This window comes from Dipteris shenzhenensis, chromosome 29 (assembly GCF_047967505.1).
Source record: "Dipteris shenzhenensis isolate YYH24624 ecotype China chromosome 29, Dip_SZ_1.0, whole genome shotgun sequence".
Taxonomy (NCBI): Eukaryota; Viridiplantae; Streptophyta; class Polypodiopsida; order Gleicheniales; family Dipteridaceae; genus Dipteris; species Dipteris shenzhenensis.
Window position 1 is genome coordinate 30,907,877 of NC_141624.1, and position 19,252 is coordinate 30,927,128.

General features: G+C 42.0%; 1 protein-coding gene across 1 annotated transcript; it reads left to right on the plus strand.

Annotated features, from left to right (window-relative positions):
- Window positions 1–242: 242 nt before the first annotated feature.
- On the plus strand, window positions 243–2,588 carry LOC147882696 (uncharacterized). The gene is made up of 2 exons (XM_087401146.1): window positions 243–359; window positions 864–2,588. Exon 2 carries the CDS (start codon window positions 937–939, stop codon window positions 2,284–2,286), a length of 1,350 nt encoding a protein of 449 aa, XP_087257272.1. The 5' UTR covers window positions 243–359; window positions 864–936; the 3' UTR covers window positions 2,287–2,588.
- Window positions 2,589–19,252: the final 16,664 nt, after the last annotated feature.

The following is a 19,252-nucleotide window of genomic DNA, read 5'->3' on the forward strand; positions in this document are numbered from 1 at the left end:
AAAATGTTAGAGGTGCATTGTATATAGTGTGGAGGGTTTTGTGAGAAAACGGAAGGGGAGGAGGGGGGGAGCAAACCTGAGCAAGAGGCCAATCAAAACAAGAAGAGTGGAAATGTAAGGGGAGGTTAGAAGTGAGGGGATGTGTGTTGAAACCCTTGTTGGGTTTGTATGTTTCTTCTTCTTGTTTATATATAAATAAATATATAAATATATATATATATATATATATATATATGAGGTCGCCTTCATCGCCATAGCTTTGCTTTTCATTTCAGTTTGCAGTTTCACCTTCCTTCTCCATAGCTTTCATCGCCATCGCCGTTTCCGGAGCACCTTCCCCATCTCCATATCCTCCCCAGGTACTTCTTCCTCCTCCCTCTCTTCCCTTCCCTCATCTTTTTTCTCTTCGTGGCCTTCTCATTGCATCGCCGGTATAGATCTCTCATTCGCCACGCTCCTTTTGCATCATCCTTGCGCTTTTGCTTCCCCCGATCTGCTGAATTCTCGGATCTGCCCCCTAGATCCATTTTGCTTGCTCCTCTCGTGCTTTAGGAGCGCCGTGCAGCTCGCTCCCCCCGCATTGGGGATCTGGCATTTGCCGTTTGAAGGCTCGATCGGTGTGCGTGCTTGTTTACGGCTTTCGCGCCTCGCTCTCCGCTATATCTTTTGCGGATCGTAGATCTGCATTGGCGTGAAGATTTCTGCCTTGAAGGATATTGCATGCCATTACAGCCGGTCCGTTCATAACTTAGGGCACTGGATTCTAGCACAGTATCACGGCAGAGGATTTCCCTTGGGCGGGCTCCTGTTGGCTTGCTGGATTTGCTTGATTGATCTCGTTTGGCCTTCTGTCTATGATGCAGGGTGCGGAAAAGTCGGATGATTAGCGGTGCTTCATTTTGAATTGGAGTCTTCAAGTCTATACATGCAATAGCCATGGAAAGCTTTGCTACCCCGTATCCAGTGATTTTCCAGGATGGTGAACGCGAGCATGATAAGGGGCAGATTGGCGTGCATTCTGTTCTTACCTTCAAAAGGTTTCAGGCACTTTTAAGCCAGAAGATAGGCCTCCCAGCGAATCAGTTATCAGCCGTCTTTGTATGCAGACGAACCGCAAAAGATACTGAAAAGCGGCAGAAGCTACCTATCAACGACAATACGAATTTCAATATTATATTGAATCAGCACAATCCGATCTGGGAAAAAGACTGTCATTTCTTGGTCTCCATGAAGAAGTCTAAGAAAGAGCGGAAGGGAACAAGGAGGCGAAGTGCAGAAGCGGAGAATGGAGATGATGATGAGTCTCTCTCTCCTAGGGGAGACTTATCTCCTAAAGATGAGCGACCTAAGCCTGAAGGCACTGCAGACAATGGATCGGCTCAGGAAGCGTCACTGACAACCACACAGGAGGCCAGGCCGTCTTTTCAAGGTAGCCCCCAGTCGGTGAGTCCAATACATCACAGGCTTAATAGTACTGCATCTCCGGATCAGAAGTCTGACTGTGAAAAAATCCTTCTTAGAAGAGATCAAACTAGCTCTGTTAGTCCCAGGTCTAGCGGGCAGAATGGGAGTCAAGCTGATAAACAGGTAAGTTTGGTCTCCACCGGCTCTCCCCCTCTTGAAAGTAACTTGACACAACATCAAGGAGGTGTGCCAAATGCAGATAAAGCACAGGGTCAAAGTGAACAGAGTGATGGAAGGCCAATGCATAAAACTGATCCCAAGCTGGTGCTTTCTGCACCTCAGGCTGGTGCTTCTCAGACTTCAGAAGGCTTTCAAGAAAGATATAATGATGCAATCCCAGCAAGGCCTCCAGTTTTACTACAAAGAAATGGGGTTTTAAATCTTGCAGGTGCTGTAGCATCGGCCCCTTATTCACCTGTCTCCATGTCACGACCACTTGTGTATCCTCAGGCAGCTGGGATGTTGCTCTCGAGAGTTCCGAGTGGCATCTCTGGATTCACATCGGGAACTAGTGCAGCACTCAATTTACAACAGGCGCAGGCGCATTATCTCAATTTTCAGACCCAGCATTCTGATCAGATGCACCTTACCCCGCAGGCTCTCTCAAAGATGAGAGGTGTTGTGCGAGGTCTGGCAGAATACGAGAGTGGAAATCAAAATACGTCAGGTGTCTGTAGACACTGCTGTACCTTCCGAGAAAGGAATATAAACCCTACCCCCTTCCATTTATGTGTTCATGACAGAGTCACAAATGGTTTTAGGGGTCCATCTCCAGCTGGACCTATAGAGAGACCTGTGAAAAGATTGGAAGCTGCAGCATGATTGTAGCTGGTGTGAGTCTTGCATGCAAGGGAAGTGTTGTGTGGAGTGTTAGTGGACATGTTGCAAGTCGATAATGCATCTGTTTGGAGTAGTTAAACTGCTGCATACATTCTATCTAGCGGCGTGTACATATGCTGCATACTTATAAAGTGTAAGTCTAAATGGTCTTCTTCAGATCTCTTGGAAATTAGCTCAAAGAGTCGTGAAACCTTTTTGAGAATATGTCATGGGAAAGGAACTTCTCAGATATGTGCTTGATGGACACTTTTCATTTCACTGGAAATGTATTTCTTTGTTTAATTGCATCCTTGAATAATGAGGTTTTTTGATTGACAAGGTTTCACTGCAAAGTGCCAAAAAGAGGCATGTGCTTTGAGAGATATTTAGGGTTATTAACACAAAAGTGAATACCTTATATCCTTGAGTAAAGAAGAAGTGTGCAGTATATGATGAACAGTAGACTCCATAGACACGAGCAGTTTTGTATTTTAGCCACTGTGTTTTGCAGAAACAGCGGGGGATGAGTTTTCTTTAGCAGCGAGTCTGATCGGCCTTGGTGCCATCTATAAATTTTATATGCAAGTATGCAAATAATTCCCATCATCATGTTGGCTCCTGTGTGCTATATAGACAGTACAATGCAATGCTCTGCTAGATGTCTGTCATCCTTTTGTAGAGGGATGACACTTCAAAGGAGCCTCATTGGCCATCTCCTCTGCTACTGGTGGGTGTTCAGGCATGGGGGAGCATACTTTTTTGGAGTCCATCTTTTGCATGCATATGAGATCCAGAGTTTGGGAATAACTCAGGCTTCTGATGATGCAGCTTTCATACATGGCTGAAGTTATGTGAGTTATTTTTAATGTATTTTTAAATGGGTGCATCTGTTATGGTTGAACGGGATTGTCAAGACTGCTAATTATTGTCAGTTTATTTAAGGCCTCTCTCTTGGTGAGAGTTTGCTCATTTGTTCTAATACCCAACAAAGCATCTTCTAAATACATTGCAAGAACGCCCAAATTAACAGTGATAGCTTTCATTTCTTCCTGAGAAATCTAATATCACTTGATTTTGTCCTTTAATCTGCAGACTGACTCTTTGTATAAGTATTCCCTAACACCCAGTTCATAGTCCATAGTTTTTTGGTAGCACAGCTAATGAAGTATCTCATGAGTCAACTAAAACACACAAGACGATTCTTCTTCCACATAATGAGCAGTTTGTGAAAGAGATCAGGCTGTAGCTTTTGAGGAGTTGTGATTGTGGTCAATTGTTGAGCGATCAGGATGGAGTTGTTACCTTAGAGTCTATTGCTGCCCATCCTCTCCAAAGACTAGCACTTGTTGCCATTCTTGATAAAGTGGGTAGTGGTCTTGAGAAGTGTGAGCTCTCGGCTGCTCGGTGAGCTCCCCCCTCCACTTGCGGCAGCTAGACGGCCTGCTGCCCACTGCGCCTCCTTGCCGCCCTTGTGCCTTGCTTCGCCTTCACCCCCGCTCCGCCCTACCTCCTCCGCTTTGCCTTGCCTTCTCCCCACTACACCTTGCTCCTTCTCCCCAGTTGCTCCCTCCCAGCTCCTCTTACAGAGAGGGCTCCTTAGGAACACCCCACGCACCGGAGGACAATCGTAGCCTTTACATAGGTGGATCTTTTCAGAGGCTCCCCTTAAAGGAAAGGGTTTCCCTTTGATGTAGAGCCTTCACAGGGTCTAGCAGAGACTAGCAAGGGGTCTCATTCGTGTTCTACCTAGATGCATAGAGGAGTTTGAGCGTCAGTCTCTTGTGGCACCCAAAGATCCGAGATCAAGAGGGGCGTATGCTTGGACAACGGACGCACATTGGTTGGGCACAGTGGGACAGTGGCTTGTCGGTCGGGTCTTTTGGTAGATGGAGCAAATTATCCATGGAGTCAGAGGCAAGGCGAGGCGAGGCGAGGCGTCGTAGCGCATTTGCGAGGGGCAGGGCAGCGGATGAGAGATCGACTAGCCATTCGTGAGTCTTGGTCGGAGGGACTCCATGCTTGAAGGGACAGCACTTGGCAGGGGCAGTTTTCTCGGCTTGGTGTTCCTTTGAGGATGATGATGCATCGAGGTAGCACGCACCTCGGCTTCCACCTACACCTCGTGTAGGCTCTGGAGGCCTACTTCACCCGCTCACGGAGAGGGACCTTGAGATGGATGGGAGTCTTGATGGGATTCACTAGCAGATGATTAGAGTGGTGGGATGTTTGGGGAAGGAGTGGCACATTGACCCTCCTAGTATTTTAAAGCAGGATGTCCCTAGATGGCCCCTTTGGCTTTGGGAGGGTAGATCCTTGAGGGAGGTCCAGTGGGATCTGGGAGAGTGGTTCTGGCCCTCTAGGGGTGGCCTTGCCGAGCAGATGGCTCTTCTTTTCCTATACCACACGGATTGGCAGAAGGCTTCAAATGGATTCGTCGAGGTGGACCCCTTCGAGGGAGCGGCATTGGGTGACCTAGAGAGTGGCTCGGGATGTCCGTTCCAAGTTTTGGACATGGTTATGGTCCAGTTTGCAGTCGAGGAAGATATCCTACTTTTGGTTGGCCATCCACGGAGGCTTGCCCATTGGACCGTGGTTGAAGCAAGTGCGAGTGGAGGGGCAGTGCCATTGTTGCTCTAGCGGTTTCTTGGAGACGACTCTGCACTACCTTTGGAGCTCTCATAGAGCAGCGAGGATTTGGATGGGAGCCCTCAGGATCATGACCTGCATGCAAAGTCTTCAGAGGGACTACACTTGGGGGATGGTGGTTTGGGTGACAGAGGGAGGACATGCGTTCCAGATCGATGAGATCTCCTCAGCCTATCGGATATAGGGTCAGAGCATATAGAGGATAGAGCTCCATGAGGCAGTCCCTCTTGATAGCCTAGCTCCCCTTTCTCCTCCGGAGGACAGCGTTTGGGAGGTGGTAGCCAGTATCACTGCGTGGAACATTTGGGTAGCTCGTTGCAATCTTGTGATGGGTGAGCATCAGGTTCCACCTGCAGCTACCATAGTCGCCATCTGGCAGGATATCATCTATACTCTACACTCCACCTAGGAGCGTGGGACTCCAGGTTCTAGAGCGGCTATTGAGCGGCGTGCTCGTTTCTGCAAGGCTTGGCCTACAGGAGTCTTCTACATCTTCACTCCGCGAGGGATTCGCTGGTTGTATAGTCCCCCCACTTGCTTGTTAGCCCCAGTACCAGAGATTCCCTAGGCAGTGAGCTAGGTTTCTTTGAAACAGGCCGGTTTTTCTTTCAGCCTTTTCCTGGTTTTTTCCATACTCAGCACCTTCAGGGCTACTGTTTTGTATGAAGTCTTTCAAGCATTAATAGAAGGTTCCTTTCTTTGAGAAAAAAAAAGAAAAAATGAAAAAAAAATACTAGCACTTGTTTAGACATCTCAAAATGAGTTTGGGCCTCAACTTACCTGGCCCCACTACCTGCCCCTTCAAGTCAGCAAAAATCCTATGCCTTGTGAATAGAGACATACATTGACATTTATTTTACGTTGTGAAGTCATTGACGGAAGACTTGCCGGCATGTGCCTTGGTCCAGCTTTTTCGTGTCAATAATGCCGTGCATAAATCACTCCATCCTTTGTGCAATTGAGATATGAGTTGTCAAGTGAGCACATGTAGGGGAAAGAGCTCAACGGTGCCAAAATACGACAATGCCTGACAACACATAATCACTTTATGGATAAAGGATCCTAATCCTTCCTACTTTTAAGTCTTGTGGAGATGGACAATATTTTTGTGGGTGGTTCCATTGAGGTTAATTTTTGCTAGTTGCAAATTACTTCTTTGTGTTCCATGTTGTAAAGGTCAAGCTTGCAAATGTATGTTGCTCCTTTTTTGTGTATGTTTGCTTGTTTGTACGTCCTTGCTTCCTTTGGCTTCATCTATGGCTTCCTTTTCTGCTTTGGATATCCCTAAACTCTTTTGGGACCTTCTAGATGTAAGTCCAGTGGTTGTACGTGTTGATTGAGAACTCATAAATGAAGTATGGCCTATTTTGTATGATCTACTTCTTGTAAATACTATGTTGATAAAGTTTAATGTTATTGTCCACTGCAACTCTATTTTGGAAAAAGTATAAGTTTAAACTCTTTTTTGAAACTTTCCATAGTTCTCTTTCCATATGACCCATATCTTCTAAGATAGTGGTGCTTGTTCTCCTTTGACCATGGCACAATTTGACCACTTGATCTTATCTAGATAAATTATCCATATAAAGGATCTGCACATATCTTACCATGTCCCAATTTTTTGATATATAGTGAGAGCATTGTGTGACATTAGTAGTTTGCACTTTGTGTGGTGGACTATACATGATTCATCCACGTAAAATGAGAGTGCTCTGAACGGAAGCAAGAACGGAAGAGGGAGAGAGAGACACAGAGAGCCACACAAGTTTTGGTGGGTGCAGAACCACCCTAATCTTCTTTTTCATTCATTTATATATGCATTTGAGTATTGTACATAACCGGGGTAAAGGCACAGTGACCTCTAACCCCCACAACCTCCCACTTAAAGGACAATGTGCCTTTAAGGGAGAACAACCAGTGAGCATACTATCCAATGCCCATCAATACACGACAATACTCAAACCGCTGACTAGGTAGACTCTTCATTAGCATATCTGCAGGGTTATCATCTGTATGAACCTTGACAAGCTCTATGCGCTTGTCCTCAAGTATTTCCCTGATGAAATGGTACCTGACCTCAATGTGTTTGGTCTTTGCATGAAAGACCGGATTCCGTGCTAGCTGAATAGCACTCATGGAATCACTATGCAATGTCGGTACACCTGTATGAATCCCCAAATCTCCCACTAGCCAATCAAGCCATACAGCCTCCTTGCAACCCTCTATGGCTGCAACATACTCAGCCTCTGTGGTAGACAAAGCAACGCAATTCTGTGCGTGAGACATCCACGACACTGCACCACCTACAAAGGTGAACACATAACCAGAAGTGGATCTCCTACTATCCACTGCATAGTCTGAATCTGTGTACCCAAGTACACGCATGTCTCCTTTACCAAAGCAGATGCACATCTCCTTGGTACCCTTCATGTACCGTCATAAGTGGAGAACCATTCCCTATGGGGAGTAACATGGAATGAAGCACCAGAATCCAAAATCCAATCTTGGGAATATGCATCATCTGAAGTGGTAAGCAACTCTGCAGATAAACTAGACATGAAGAGTACGTCATTGTCACTATCATGTGTGACTGCATTGATCTCCTCGATCTTCACTTTTCCTTTGTCCTCCCTTGGACTCTCTTCCTTTTGATTTGCACCCCAATTTGCATTCTTTTTCTTATCCTTTTGCTCTCTTTTTAGCTTGTAGCAATCCTTTTTCATATGGCCCTTCTTGCCATAGTGGTAATACTCAATGTTCCGTGCCCTGGATTTGCTACAAGACTTCCCTCTTTCTTGGGACTTCCCCTTGAACTGTGATCTGCCCCTTTGCACATTCAGAGTTACTGACAGCTGTACGGAAGGTATCCCATGAGGATGGCAATGAACATAAGAGAAATATTGCCTTAGTCTCCGCATCAAAATTCATCTTCTGAGCCTGAAGCTGGCTGAAAATAATATTGAATTCATTCAAGTGAGAAGCGATGGAGACCCCTTTCTTCATCTGCAGCTCAAACAACCTCTTCATGAGGTAAACTTTCTTAGAGGCAGTTTCCTTCTCATAAGTGGCACACAGTTTCTTCCACAAATCTTCCGTAGTCTGCTCATTCACATTACTGTGAAATAAACTGACTCTGCAAGATGAAGTCTAATAGTAGAGTTTGCTAATGCATCCAAGTCATTCCAATCATCCTCAGACATATTTGCAGGCTTAGCTTCAATCCCTGCCAAGGGTTTAATCTGCTTCTTTTGAATAAGCACATCCCTTATCTGTTCATTCCACAAAGAAAAGTTTGTCCCATCAAACTTTCTAATGCTAAAAAATTCCTTTTCAGACATGGAAGAGGATGCCATGAGGATTACTAAAGTATAGCGCACATGAAGATTGGAGGAGATCAAGCAACTTTACCGAGTCATCTTAACCAATACACTATTTTCCTTATGTAGTGTGTTGTCAATTAATGTGATGTCTTTGATTAAATTCAAAACCCTTGTAATAACCCTATAACTAATAAACGCTACTCCCTTAGTTGGTATCACCTAGTATTAGTACAATACGTCACTTGTTTCATATTAAGAAGGAGCATTGAGATTTGTACATTGAGGTGGTTAAAATGGTTTAAATATACATTCACATGATAGGTGGATAGGATTTGGATTAGGAGATGAGGATTAAGATGCTCTCTTATTTTGTAAAGGGATCTATTATTGTGGTTCTTCTTCTATTTAGTAGCAACAATATACGAAGGAGATCGTTATTGATTATAGAGAAGCATAAGAAGGGTCTCGTTGTTGTGTTCTTAAATTCAAAAAAAGGTCTCAACATGGGGGTTCGGCACCTATACATGGCTCAAGACATGAACTTGGATCTTGCAAATTGAGCTTGATGTATAAATATTTAGGCATCATTTACAATGCATTCTTTGCATTGTGGAACTTCATTGGTCCATTTGTGTGTGTGTGTGTAATGAGCTTAATGACCCCACCATTCAAAAGAAAAGGAAGCTGCTCCAAGGCAATGTCTTCATTCAAAAAATTTAGTAGACAAGGGCCTACAATTTCCTAGAAAAACTTATGGAATTCATAAGGGACTCCATCCTCACCAGGTGTCTTCCCATTAGCCAGTGAAAAAACTGGATCTTTCAGTTCCTGTAGGGACAAGTGCTTGTCTAGCTATTTGCAGTCTATCATAACCTGGTACTCTCTCTCTCTCTCTCTCTCTCTCTTTCTCTTATATATATGAGAGAGAGAGAGAGAGAGAGAGAGAGAGAGATTGGCATATCAAAATCTTTCTTATCATTGCTATGTTACTATGTGGATATATTTCCTTCCAATAGAGTCAAAATCCACCCCCTTGGAGAGTCTCATAGGGACATTAAAGCTTTCCATTCAGACATTGGGCAAATATTGTGCTTAGGGTGGAGTCCTCTCTCCTTAACAAAGTCTAGTATTTATTTCTATAATGTGTGCTACCAAGTACCTTGTAAACGAGGTGCATTTGCAATCTTCCATCCATTTCCTCTTCCTAACTTTGATAATCCGAAATTGCCTCTTCTTGAGCCGTTCATTGTAGATGCATTTAGAATCAAGACCAAGTCTAATATTTAAATGTTACAAAAACTTGTTTTTGGTTGAACATACGTGGGTGTGCATTGGTTCATGACCTCATGATTTTCATCCACCTCTTGAAATCAATCTTCCCACATGGAAAGTGATGTGGGTATGCAACAACTTGGTAGAGGAATTTCTTGATAATCTCTAATTCCCAATGTGGGATGTCAAAGAAGGTTTTCAGAAGGGAGGACATTGTAGATGTGTACTTAGTAAGGAAAGTTTATTTATAACAAGGCATTCATTTGTTCTATGAGATATGCTTATAGGCATTGGAAAAAGTATCCATTTTTTCAATTCTATTATGGAGTCTTGGAACTTAGGCTTTGGCTAAATTCTTATAGATATAGTTGAATATTGTGAGAGGCTCCAATGTTTTAGCTTAGTTTTTTTCCCCCTTCTTTGGAATGAGCTTAATGATGGTGCCATTCAAAAGAAAAGGAAGTCGCTCCAAGGCTTGCTCCAAGGCAATGCCTTCATTCAAAAATTTTAGTAGACAAGGGCCTACAATTTCCTAGAAACACTTGTGGAATTCATAGGGAAATAAATTTTGACCACAAGTTTGGTCATTTTGAAGAAAAACAATATAAGAGTATGTACACCAGAATTGAGATCAAAACATTCATATATTGATGGTGAACTTAACATGCAAATGTACAAAATGTCACTATAAAAATGAGAGGGCCAAACATAGAAAGTCTTGTCGATGTCAAAATCATCAATTAGTAGCATTTACATCGACGGCTTCATCTTGAGCCAAGTCTTGCATGCTAAATAAGTCTATCTCAAGGTTTACATACAATTGATCACCTATATCATCATCCCCTATTATATGTCTATCTAAGACTTGATCCTCTAGTTCACCCTCTAGTCCTCCCTCTTCTTCCCCAAGGTTGTGATCTCCACCTTCCTCCATTACATTGTCATTATTGTCACCTTCTTCCGGACCCATATCATCATCTTCATCCTCTTCTCTAGATCCATTGGCATCATCATTCAGATTTTCTATTGGCATCTTTGTATCCACATTCCTATCTTCAAATTAATGTTTGCTTTGATGAGCAACTTGGACCATGCACCACTATCTTGGATCCTAAAGATCCAGATGAAAGACCACCTATGTTGAAGATGCAAATTGGATGCTAGTAATTATATTAATTATGCTTAAGTATATAAATATATATATATATATAAAAACATCTACCAATATTTGTTTGAAAACAAAGATATTTGCTTGTAATCAATTCATTAGTATGTACCTATTCACAATGGTATGAAGAATGAAAGTATCACTTTCATTGGTCCAGGGTCTCGTGGAGTCAATGGTAAAGAAACCACTGCTCTCTCTCTCGACTGTAGCATTGGGACCATTGTAGATAGATCTAAACCATTTGATTATCAAGAAAATACTAAATCATCTAAAATCAACTTCATAGATAGTATTTATCTCATTTGGAGTAGTGCAACATATTTGTTTATGGTAGACAACCCTTTTTTGGCCTCACCGCTGCGAGCTAAAATATTTTTGATAGGGTAAGTTCAAATCCATTTCTTTATATCTCGTAATGTACTGAGACTTGGTGTCACTCTTAATAACATTTTACCCAAGTACCATACTGATTATTGTCCCAAAAATAGCTCTATACATGTCTTTTTATTTTACAAATCTCGTCGCGCACAATAGAAAACGTGAGGGTCACCAATGTTGGTTTTTCATAACCATGTTTGGCATTGATGGTTGAAAGAAGCCAAAACTTTCTAGCACTCTAACACATAATGATTAAAATATTTTTGCTAGGTGTTATTTCATTTGGAGTAGCGTAGCGTATTGTTATAGGGATAGATAACCTATACTCATCGACAACATGTGATGGAAGACGGAAAAACATGCATGTCCAACTATGCAATAGGTCTCAGATGCTGATGATACTTTGCATGGGTCTTAATACAAATAATTTTAAGTCTTATGCAAAGTATCATATCCACCAAACAAATGCAGATGTGGTAGGAGCGCATCGATGCATATTTTTTTATACTCATGTATAAGATGTGGTGAAAAATGGGAACATTTCCATGCCCAACCATGCAAACGGTTTCTAGTGGACATGATACTTTGCACATAAAGTGAATAGGTTTAAGGTGTGTGAAAAGTATCATACCCATTAGACAATGGCACATGCAATAGGAGCACACTCATGCGTATTTGTTTATACTCATATATGGGACGTGGTGAAAAATTGGAAAATATGTGTGTCCAACCATTCAAATGGTATTAGATAGCCATGATACTTTGCATGGGACTTAAAGTAAATATTTTGAAGGTGTCTCTAAATTATTGTATCCATCAAATAAATGGACATGCGATAGTTGCACGTCGATGCATATTTTTTGTTACTCATGTATGAGAAGTGGGAAAAAATGGGAAAATATGTGTGTCCAACCATGCAAATGGTGTCTGATAGACATGATCCTTTGTATGGGCATTATTTTGAATAGGATTAAGAAGTGTGCAAATTATGACATCCATTAGACAAATTTACATACCATAGGAGCACACGAATGTGTATTTTTTTTATACTCATGTATGAGATTTGATGGAAAACATAAGAATATCCGTGTCCTTCCATATGCAAACGGTCCGATGGGCATGATACTTTGCATGTGACTTAAAGTAAAGTGTGTGTAAAGTATCATACCCATCGGATGAATGAACATACGCTAGGAGTACCCCCATGCGTATTTTTTTATACTCATGCATGGGATGCAGAGAAAAATGGAAAAATATGTGTGTCCCACCATGCAAATGATATAAGATGGTCATAATACTTTGCAAAAGACTTAAGATAAATAGATTTAAGACGTGTGCAAAGTATCACACCCATCCAAGAAATGCACATGCGATAGGAGCGCTCAATGGCTTATTTTTTGATACTCACATATGAGATGTGGTGGAAAATGAGAAAATATGTGTGTCCAACCATTCAAACGATATCAGACAGCCATGATACTTTTCATGAGACTTAGAGTAAATATTTTGAAGGTGTGTGCAAAGTATTGTATCCATCGGATAAATGCACATGCAATAGTTGCACATCGATGCATATTTTTTGTTACTCATATATGAGGTGGGAAAAAACGGGAAAATATGTGTGGCCAACCATGCAAATGGTGTCTGATAGACATGATGCTTTGCACAAGCCTTATTATGGATAGGTTTAAGGTGTGTTAAAAGTATTGCATCCATCAGACAAATGCACATGCCATAGGAGCATGTGGATGTGTATTTTTTTAATACTTGACATGTATGAGATTTGAAGGAAAACATAAAAATATCCGTGTCCATCCATATGCAAACGGTGTCTGATGGGCATGATACTTTGCATGTGACTTAAATTAAATAGTTTAAAGGTGTGTGTAAAGTATCATACCCATCGAATGAATGAACATATGCTAGGAGTACCCCCATGCGTATTTTTTGATACTCATGTATGGGATGTAGAGAAAAATGAAAAAATCTGTGTGTCCCACCATGCAAATGATATAAGATGGTCATGATACTTTGCACAAGACTTACAATAAATAGGATTAAGACGTGTGCAAAGTATCATACCCATCTGAGAAATGCACATGCGATAGGAGCGCTCAATGGCTTATTTTTTTAATGCTCACATATGAGATGTGGTGGAAAATGAGAAAATATGTGTGTCCAACCATTCAAACGGTATTAGAAGGCCATGATACTTTTCATGGGACTTAGAGTAAATATGCTGAAGGTGTGTGCAAAGTATTGTATCCATCGGATAAATGCACATGCAATAGTTGCACGTCGATGCATATTTTTTGTTACTCATATATGAGGTGGGAAAAAATGGGAAAATATGTGTGTCCAACCATGCAAATGGTGTCTGATAGACATGATACTTTGCACAAGCCTTATTATGAATAGTTTTAAGGTGTGTTCAAAGTATTGCATCCATCAAGAAAATGCATATGCCATAGGAGCACACGGATGTGTATTTTTTTTATACTCATGTATGAGATTTGATGGAAAATATAGAAATATATGTGTCCATCCATATGCAAACGGTGTCTGATGGGCATGATACTTTGCATGGGACTCAATAAATAGTTTAAAGTTATGTATAAAGTATTATACCATCAGACAAATGAACATACTATAGGAGTACCTCGATGCGTATTTTTTGATACTCATGTATGGGATGTAGTGAAAAATGGAAAAATATGCATGTCCAACCATGCAAATTATATAAGACAGTCATGATACTTTGCACGAGACTTGGAATCAATAGTTTTAAGACGTGCGCAAAGTACCATACCCATTTGAGAAATGTACATGCAATAGGAACGCTCAATGGCTTCTTTTTTTGATACTCACGTATGAGATCTAGTGGAAAACGAGAAAATATGCATACCCAACCATGCAAACGGTGTTTGATGGGCATGATACTTTGCATGGGCCTCAAGGTAAATAAGTTTAAGGCATGTCAAATGTATCGTACCCGTAAAACAAATGCAAATGCGATAGGAGCACGTTGATGCGTATTTTTTTATACAAGATGTGGTGAAGAATGGAAAAATATGCATGTCCAACAATATAAATGATATTAGACGGTCATGATACTTTGCACGAGCCTTAAAGTAAATAGTTTTAAGGCAGGTGCAAAGTAGCATACCCATCGGAGAAAAGTAGATGCGATAATATTAGTAAATTCTGGGTATGTGTGTGTGTGTGCGGGAAAGCTTTTAGGGGAATTTTAAGGAGAACCAGGAAAGAACAGGGTAGAAAATTTTAAAAGGCTTTTACGAAAAAATGAAGAGAGATAAGAAATGATAAAAAATAAGAAAAAAGAAGATATTAGGGAAATTTATTTTTTTAAAAGGGGAAAAAAAAGGAAAAAATTAAGGGGAGAATAAGGGAGTTTGAGGGAAAAGAAATTAGGGAAATTAAGGGGGGTTGTCGAGGGGAGCTCTAATAAGCAAGTGGTAAAACCAATGAAGGGATAGTAAGTGTGTGTGTGTGTGTCGCAAACAATTTTGATACAACAAAGTAAGCACCTCGTCGACAAATCATGCACTTCATACCTTGAGTATTGTGCCAAAATAAACACTAAAATAAGCTTGTTGATGAGGATAAATACGCCCTTGAATAAAAGCATAGTTGTTGTATGAACACGATAGGCTCACTTTGACACCTGTGATTTTGCTAACATGTAAGTTTGCAAATAGTATAAAAAATTTATCTTTGTATGGCAAGTGAGTAATAAGAAGTGGAAGTGATAGCGGGGAGGGAGGAGTGGGATGGGAGAGGGGGAGATAATAGGGGAGTAGGATAATAAAGGAGTGGAATGAGTGAGGGGGAGTTAATAGGGGATGGAAAAGAGGAGGGTGGGATGGGGATATGTGGGAAATGTGAGATTTTGGGAAATGGGAGGGTGGGATGGGGAAATGGGAGGAGCATGGGAGTGGTGGAAATGCTGGATGGGAGTGGTGGAAATGCGGGAGGAAGAAGAAATGGATGGGGGGGAGGGCCAATGGAAGATTGGGATGAGGAATGGGTCCAATGGGAGAGGGGCAGGAATGGGAGCTAATGGGAGAGGGGAGGAATGGGAAGCCAATAGGAGAGGAGGAGGGAAACCCTAGTTTTCCTTTTATATACTCTTCCTTGCCTTCATTCATTCTCCCCTCATTTCATTGAAACAACAAAGCAAGGAAGAGTAAGAAAGAAAGGAAGAGCAAGAAAGTAAGAAAGAGCAACAAAGAGCAACAAACCTTTTTCCACGTACCTATAAATTTTTTTTTATTAGTTTCTTATTTGAGTTTTGGAGATTTTTTTTTTAATTTGAAGAGAGAGAAAGAAAGAGAGGAGAGAAGAGAGATAAATAAGAGAGAGGAACTAGAGAGAGAGTTTAGAGAGAAGGAGAGGAGCCTTGGGGCCACGGTTGCCAGGAGGGCGAGAAGGAAGAGAATCAGGAGAAGAAGATGAGAGTGCTCTCAATGGAAGCAAGAAGGGAAGAAGGAGAGAGAGCGAGACAGAGAGCCACACAAGTTTTGGTGGGTGCAGAACCACCCTAATCTTCTTTTTCATTCATTTATATATGTGTTTGAGTATTGTAATTAACCGGGGTAAAGGCACAATGACCTTTAACCCCCACAACCTCCCACTTCAAGGACAATGTGCCTTTAAGGGAGAACAACCAGTGAGCATACTATCCAATGCCCATCAATACACGACAATACTCAAACCACTGACTAGGTAGACTCTTTGTCAACATATCTGCAGGGTTATCATCTGTATGAACCTTGACAAGCTCTATGCGCTTGTCCTCAAGTACCTCCCTGATGAAATGGTACCTGACCTCAATGCGTTTGGTCTTTGCATGAAAGACCGGATTCCGTGCTAGCTGAATAGCACTCATGGAATCACTATGCAATGTTGATATACCTGTATGAATCCCCAAATCTCCCACTAGCTGATAGCCTCCTTGCAGCCCTCTATGGCTACAACATACTCAGCCTCTGTGGTAGACAAAGCAATGCACTTCTGTGCGCGAGACATCCACGACACTGCACCACCTGCAAAGGTGAACACATAACCAGAAGTGGATCTCCTACTATCCACATGCCCTGCATAGTCTGAATCTGTGTACCCAAGTACACGCATGTCTCCTTTACCAAAGCAGATGCACATCTCCTTGGTCCCCTTCATGTACCTCATGATGCACTTAACTGCCTCCCAATGCCTCTTTCCTGGATTAGCCATATACCGGCTAACAACTCCCACTGCAAATGCAATGTCTGGTCTAGCAGCTATCATAGCATACATAAGACTCCCAACTACTGATGCATAAGGAACCTTGGCCATCATGGCCCTCTCCTCATCTGATTTGGGACTATCTGTATGACTCAGTTTCACATATGGAGGCAATGGAGTACTCACTGCCTTCCCCCCCTCCATATTGAAATGCTGCAATACTTTTGTAACATACTCTTTTTGTGAAAGCCAAAGGAGTTTCCTACTCCGATCATGCGTGATGCGCATACCAAGAATATGACCTGCAAATCCCAAATCCTTCATATCAAAGGCCTCATGCAACTTGGCCTTTAATGCATCTAGCTCATAAGTATTCTTGCTAGCCAGTAGCATATCATCCACATATAGTGCCAAGATTATCAGGCTATTATCCTTAGCCCTTTTAGTGTAGTGGCAGTGATCAATTTCACTCCTTCTAAAACCCTGGGACCGAATGAAAGCATCAAACTTCTGATACCATTCTCTAGGTGCTTGCTTAAGACCATAGAGACTCTTCTTTAGCTTGCAAACTAAATGCTCTTTGCCCTTTTCTTCAAAGCCTTCCGGCTGCACCATGTAAATTTCCTCATGCAAATCCCCATGCAAGAAAGCTGTCTTGACATCCATCTGCATAAGCTCCATATCCTCTACTGCCACTAGTCCAAGCATGCATCTAAGTGTTGTCATCTTCACAACCGGAGAGAATATCTCATCAAAGTCCACACCCTTCTCTTGCTTGAACCCTTTAGCAACCAAACGGGCCTTGTACCTAGGCACATCATCACCTGTGATCTTCATTTTGTAGACCCATTTACATGGCAATGCTTTCTTTCCATGTGGCAAAGAAACCAAGTCCCAAGTCTTATTCTTCATAAGTGAACTCATCTCTGATTGCATAGCATACTCCCACTTGCGTTGATCCTCACGCATCATAGCCTCTCTGTAGCAAGAAGGCTCCCCGCAATCAGTAAGCATCACATAGTCTACCCCTGGAATAAACTTATCAGGTGGTCTAGACAGTCTAGAAGATCTTCTCAAGGGCATTTCAACTTGCTGTTCTACCTGCATCTCAGCCACATTTGGCTCATCATTTCCACCAATAGATGATCCATCATCTAGCCTTGATTGTATACCTATGGGAGTACTTGGTGGTACCATTTCTTGCACATTTGGTGCATGGACAGCTTGCTGTCTATCAACATATGCATGTGGATTCACATCCTGGAAAGTGATTCTCCTCATTTCCACATCCCTCATGGGTGCCTTATGTATCTTCTTCTCATTGAAGACTACATCATGGCTGCGTATGATCTTCTTTGCTTCTAGATCCCAGAGACGATAGCCCATCACTCCACTTTCACCATAACCCAAAAAGATGCATTTCCTAGACTTGGGATCTAGCTTCTTTCGAAGCTCTTTTGGCACATGTGCATATGCCTCACACCAAATATACGCAAATGAGAGTAAGAGGGCTTCTTGCCACTCCATACCTCTTCACGAATACCACCATCCAAACTCTTACTAGGTGATCTATTGATCACATGTACTACAGTCTTCATTGCCTCAGCCCAAAAACCACCAGAAAGACTTGCATTGGAAAGCATGCATTGCAACCTTTCTTGAATGGTTCGGTTCATCTTTTCTGCAACTGGATTTTGCTCTGGAGTATGAGGGGATGTGAGCTCCCTCTTAATCCCACGTGTATCACAGAAATGCTGAAAGTCATGAGAGAGATACTCTCCACCATTGTCAGTCCATAGGCATTTAAGCATTCTACCTGACTGATTCTCAACCAAGGCTAGCCATTTCTGAAATACCTGGAACACATCACTCTTCTGAGCTATAGCATAAGCCCACACTTTCCTAGTTGCATCATCAATGAATGTCACATAGTATTCAGCCCCGCCTAATGACCGTGTAGGCATGGGACCACATACGTCTGAATGCACCAAATCAAGCATTTCAAAGTCTTTCTTTCCCCTTATTTTATGGGCTGATTTAGTCTGCTTCCCATAGAGACAATGCTCACAAAATTCAAAATCAGAGAACTCAAATGCGGTACATAACCCAAACGGCATAAGAGTTTCATTCCATTATGGCTCATGTGCCCCAACTTGCAATGCCACAAAGAAGTGCTTGGCTGCTTGGTTATTGCAACAACATGATCAAATACCCCTGATACATGTAAGGGATACAAAGTCCCACACTTGGCACCCCTGGCCAAAAGAATAGAGCCCTTTTGAATTTTCCAACTCTGAAAGCCAAAAGTGATGTGGAAACCAGCATCATCTAGATGACCCACTGAAATAAGACTCTTGGTCAACTTAGGCACATGTCTCACATGTTTCAAAATAAATGCATACCCATTTGCAAAAGAAAACTTTATGTCACCTGCTCCCACTATGTCACATGCATAGTCATTTCCAAGATGCACACCACCTATCTTTCCACTGTCATAAGTGGAGAACCATTCCCTATGGGGAGTAACATGGAATGAAGCACCAGAATCCAAAATCCAATCCTGGGAATATGCATCATCTGAAGTGGTAAGCAACTCTGCAGATAAACTAGACATGAAGAGAACGTCATTGTCACTATCATGTGTGACTGCATTGATCTCCTCGATCTTCACTTTTCCTTTGTCCTCCCTTGGACTCTCTTCCTTTTGATTTGCACCCCAATTTGCATTCTTTTTCTTATCCTTTTGCTCTCTTTTTAGCTTGTAGCAATCCTTTTTCATATGGCCCTTCTTGCCACAGTGGTAACACTCAATGTTCCATGCCCTGGATTTGCTACGAGACTTCCGTCTTTCTTAGGACTTCCCCCTGAACTATGATCTACCCCTTTGCACATTTAAGACTGCATCCTACTTGTTGCCATCCATAGACTTCCGTCTAATCTC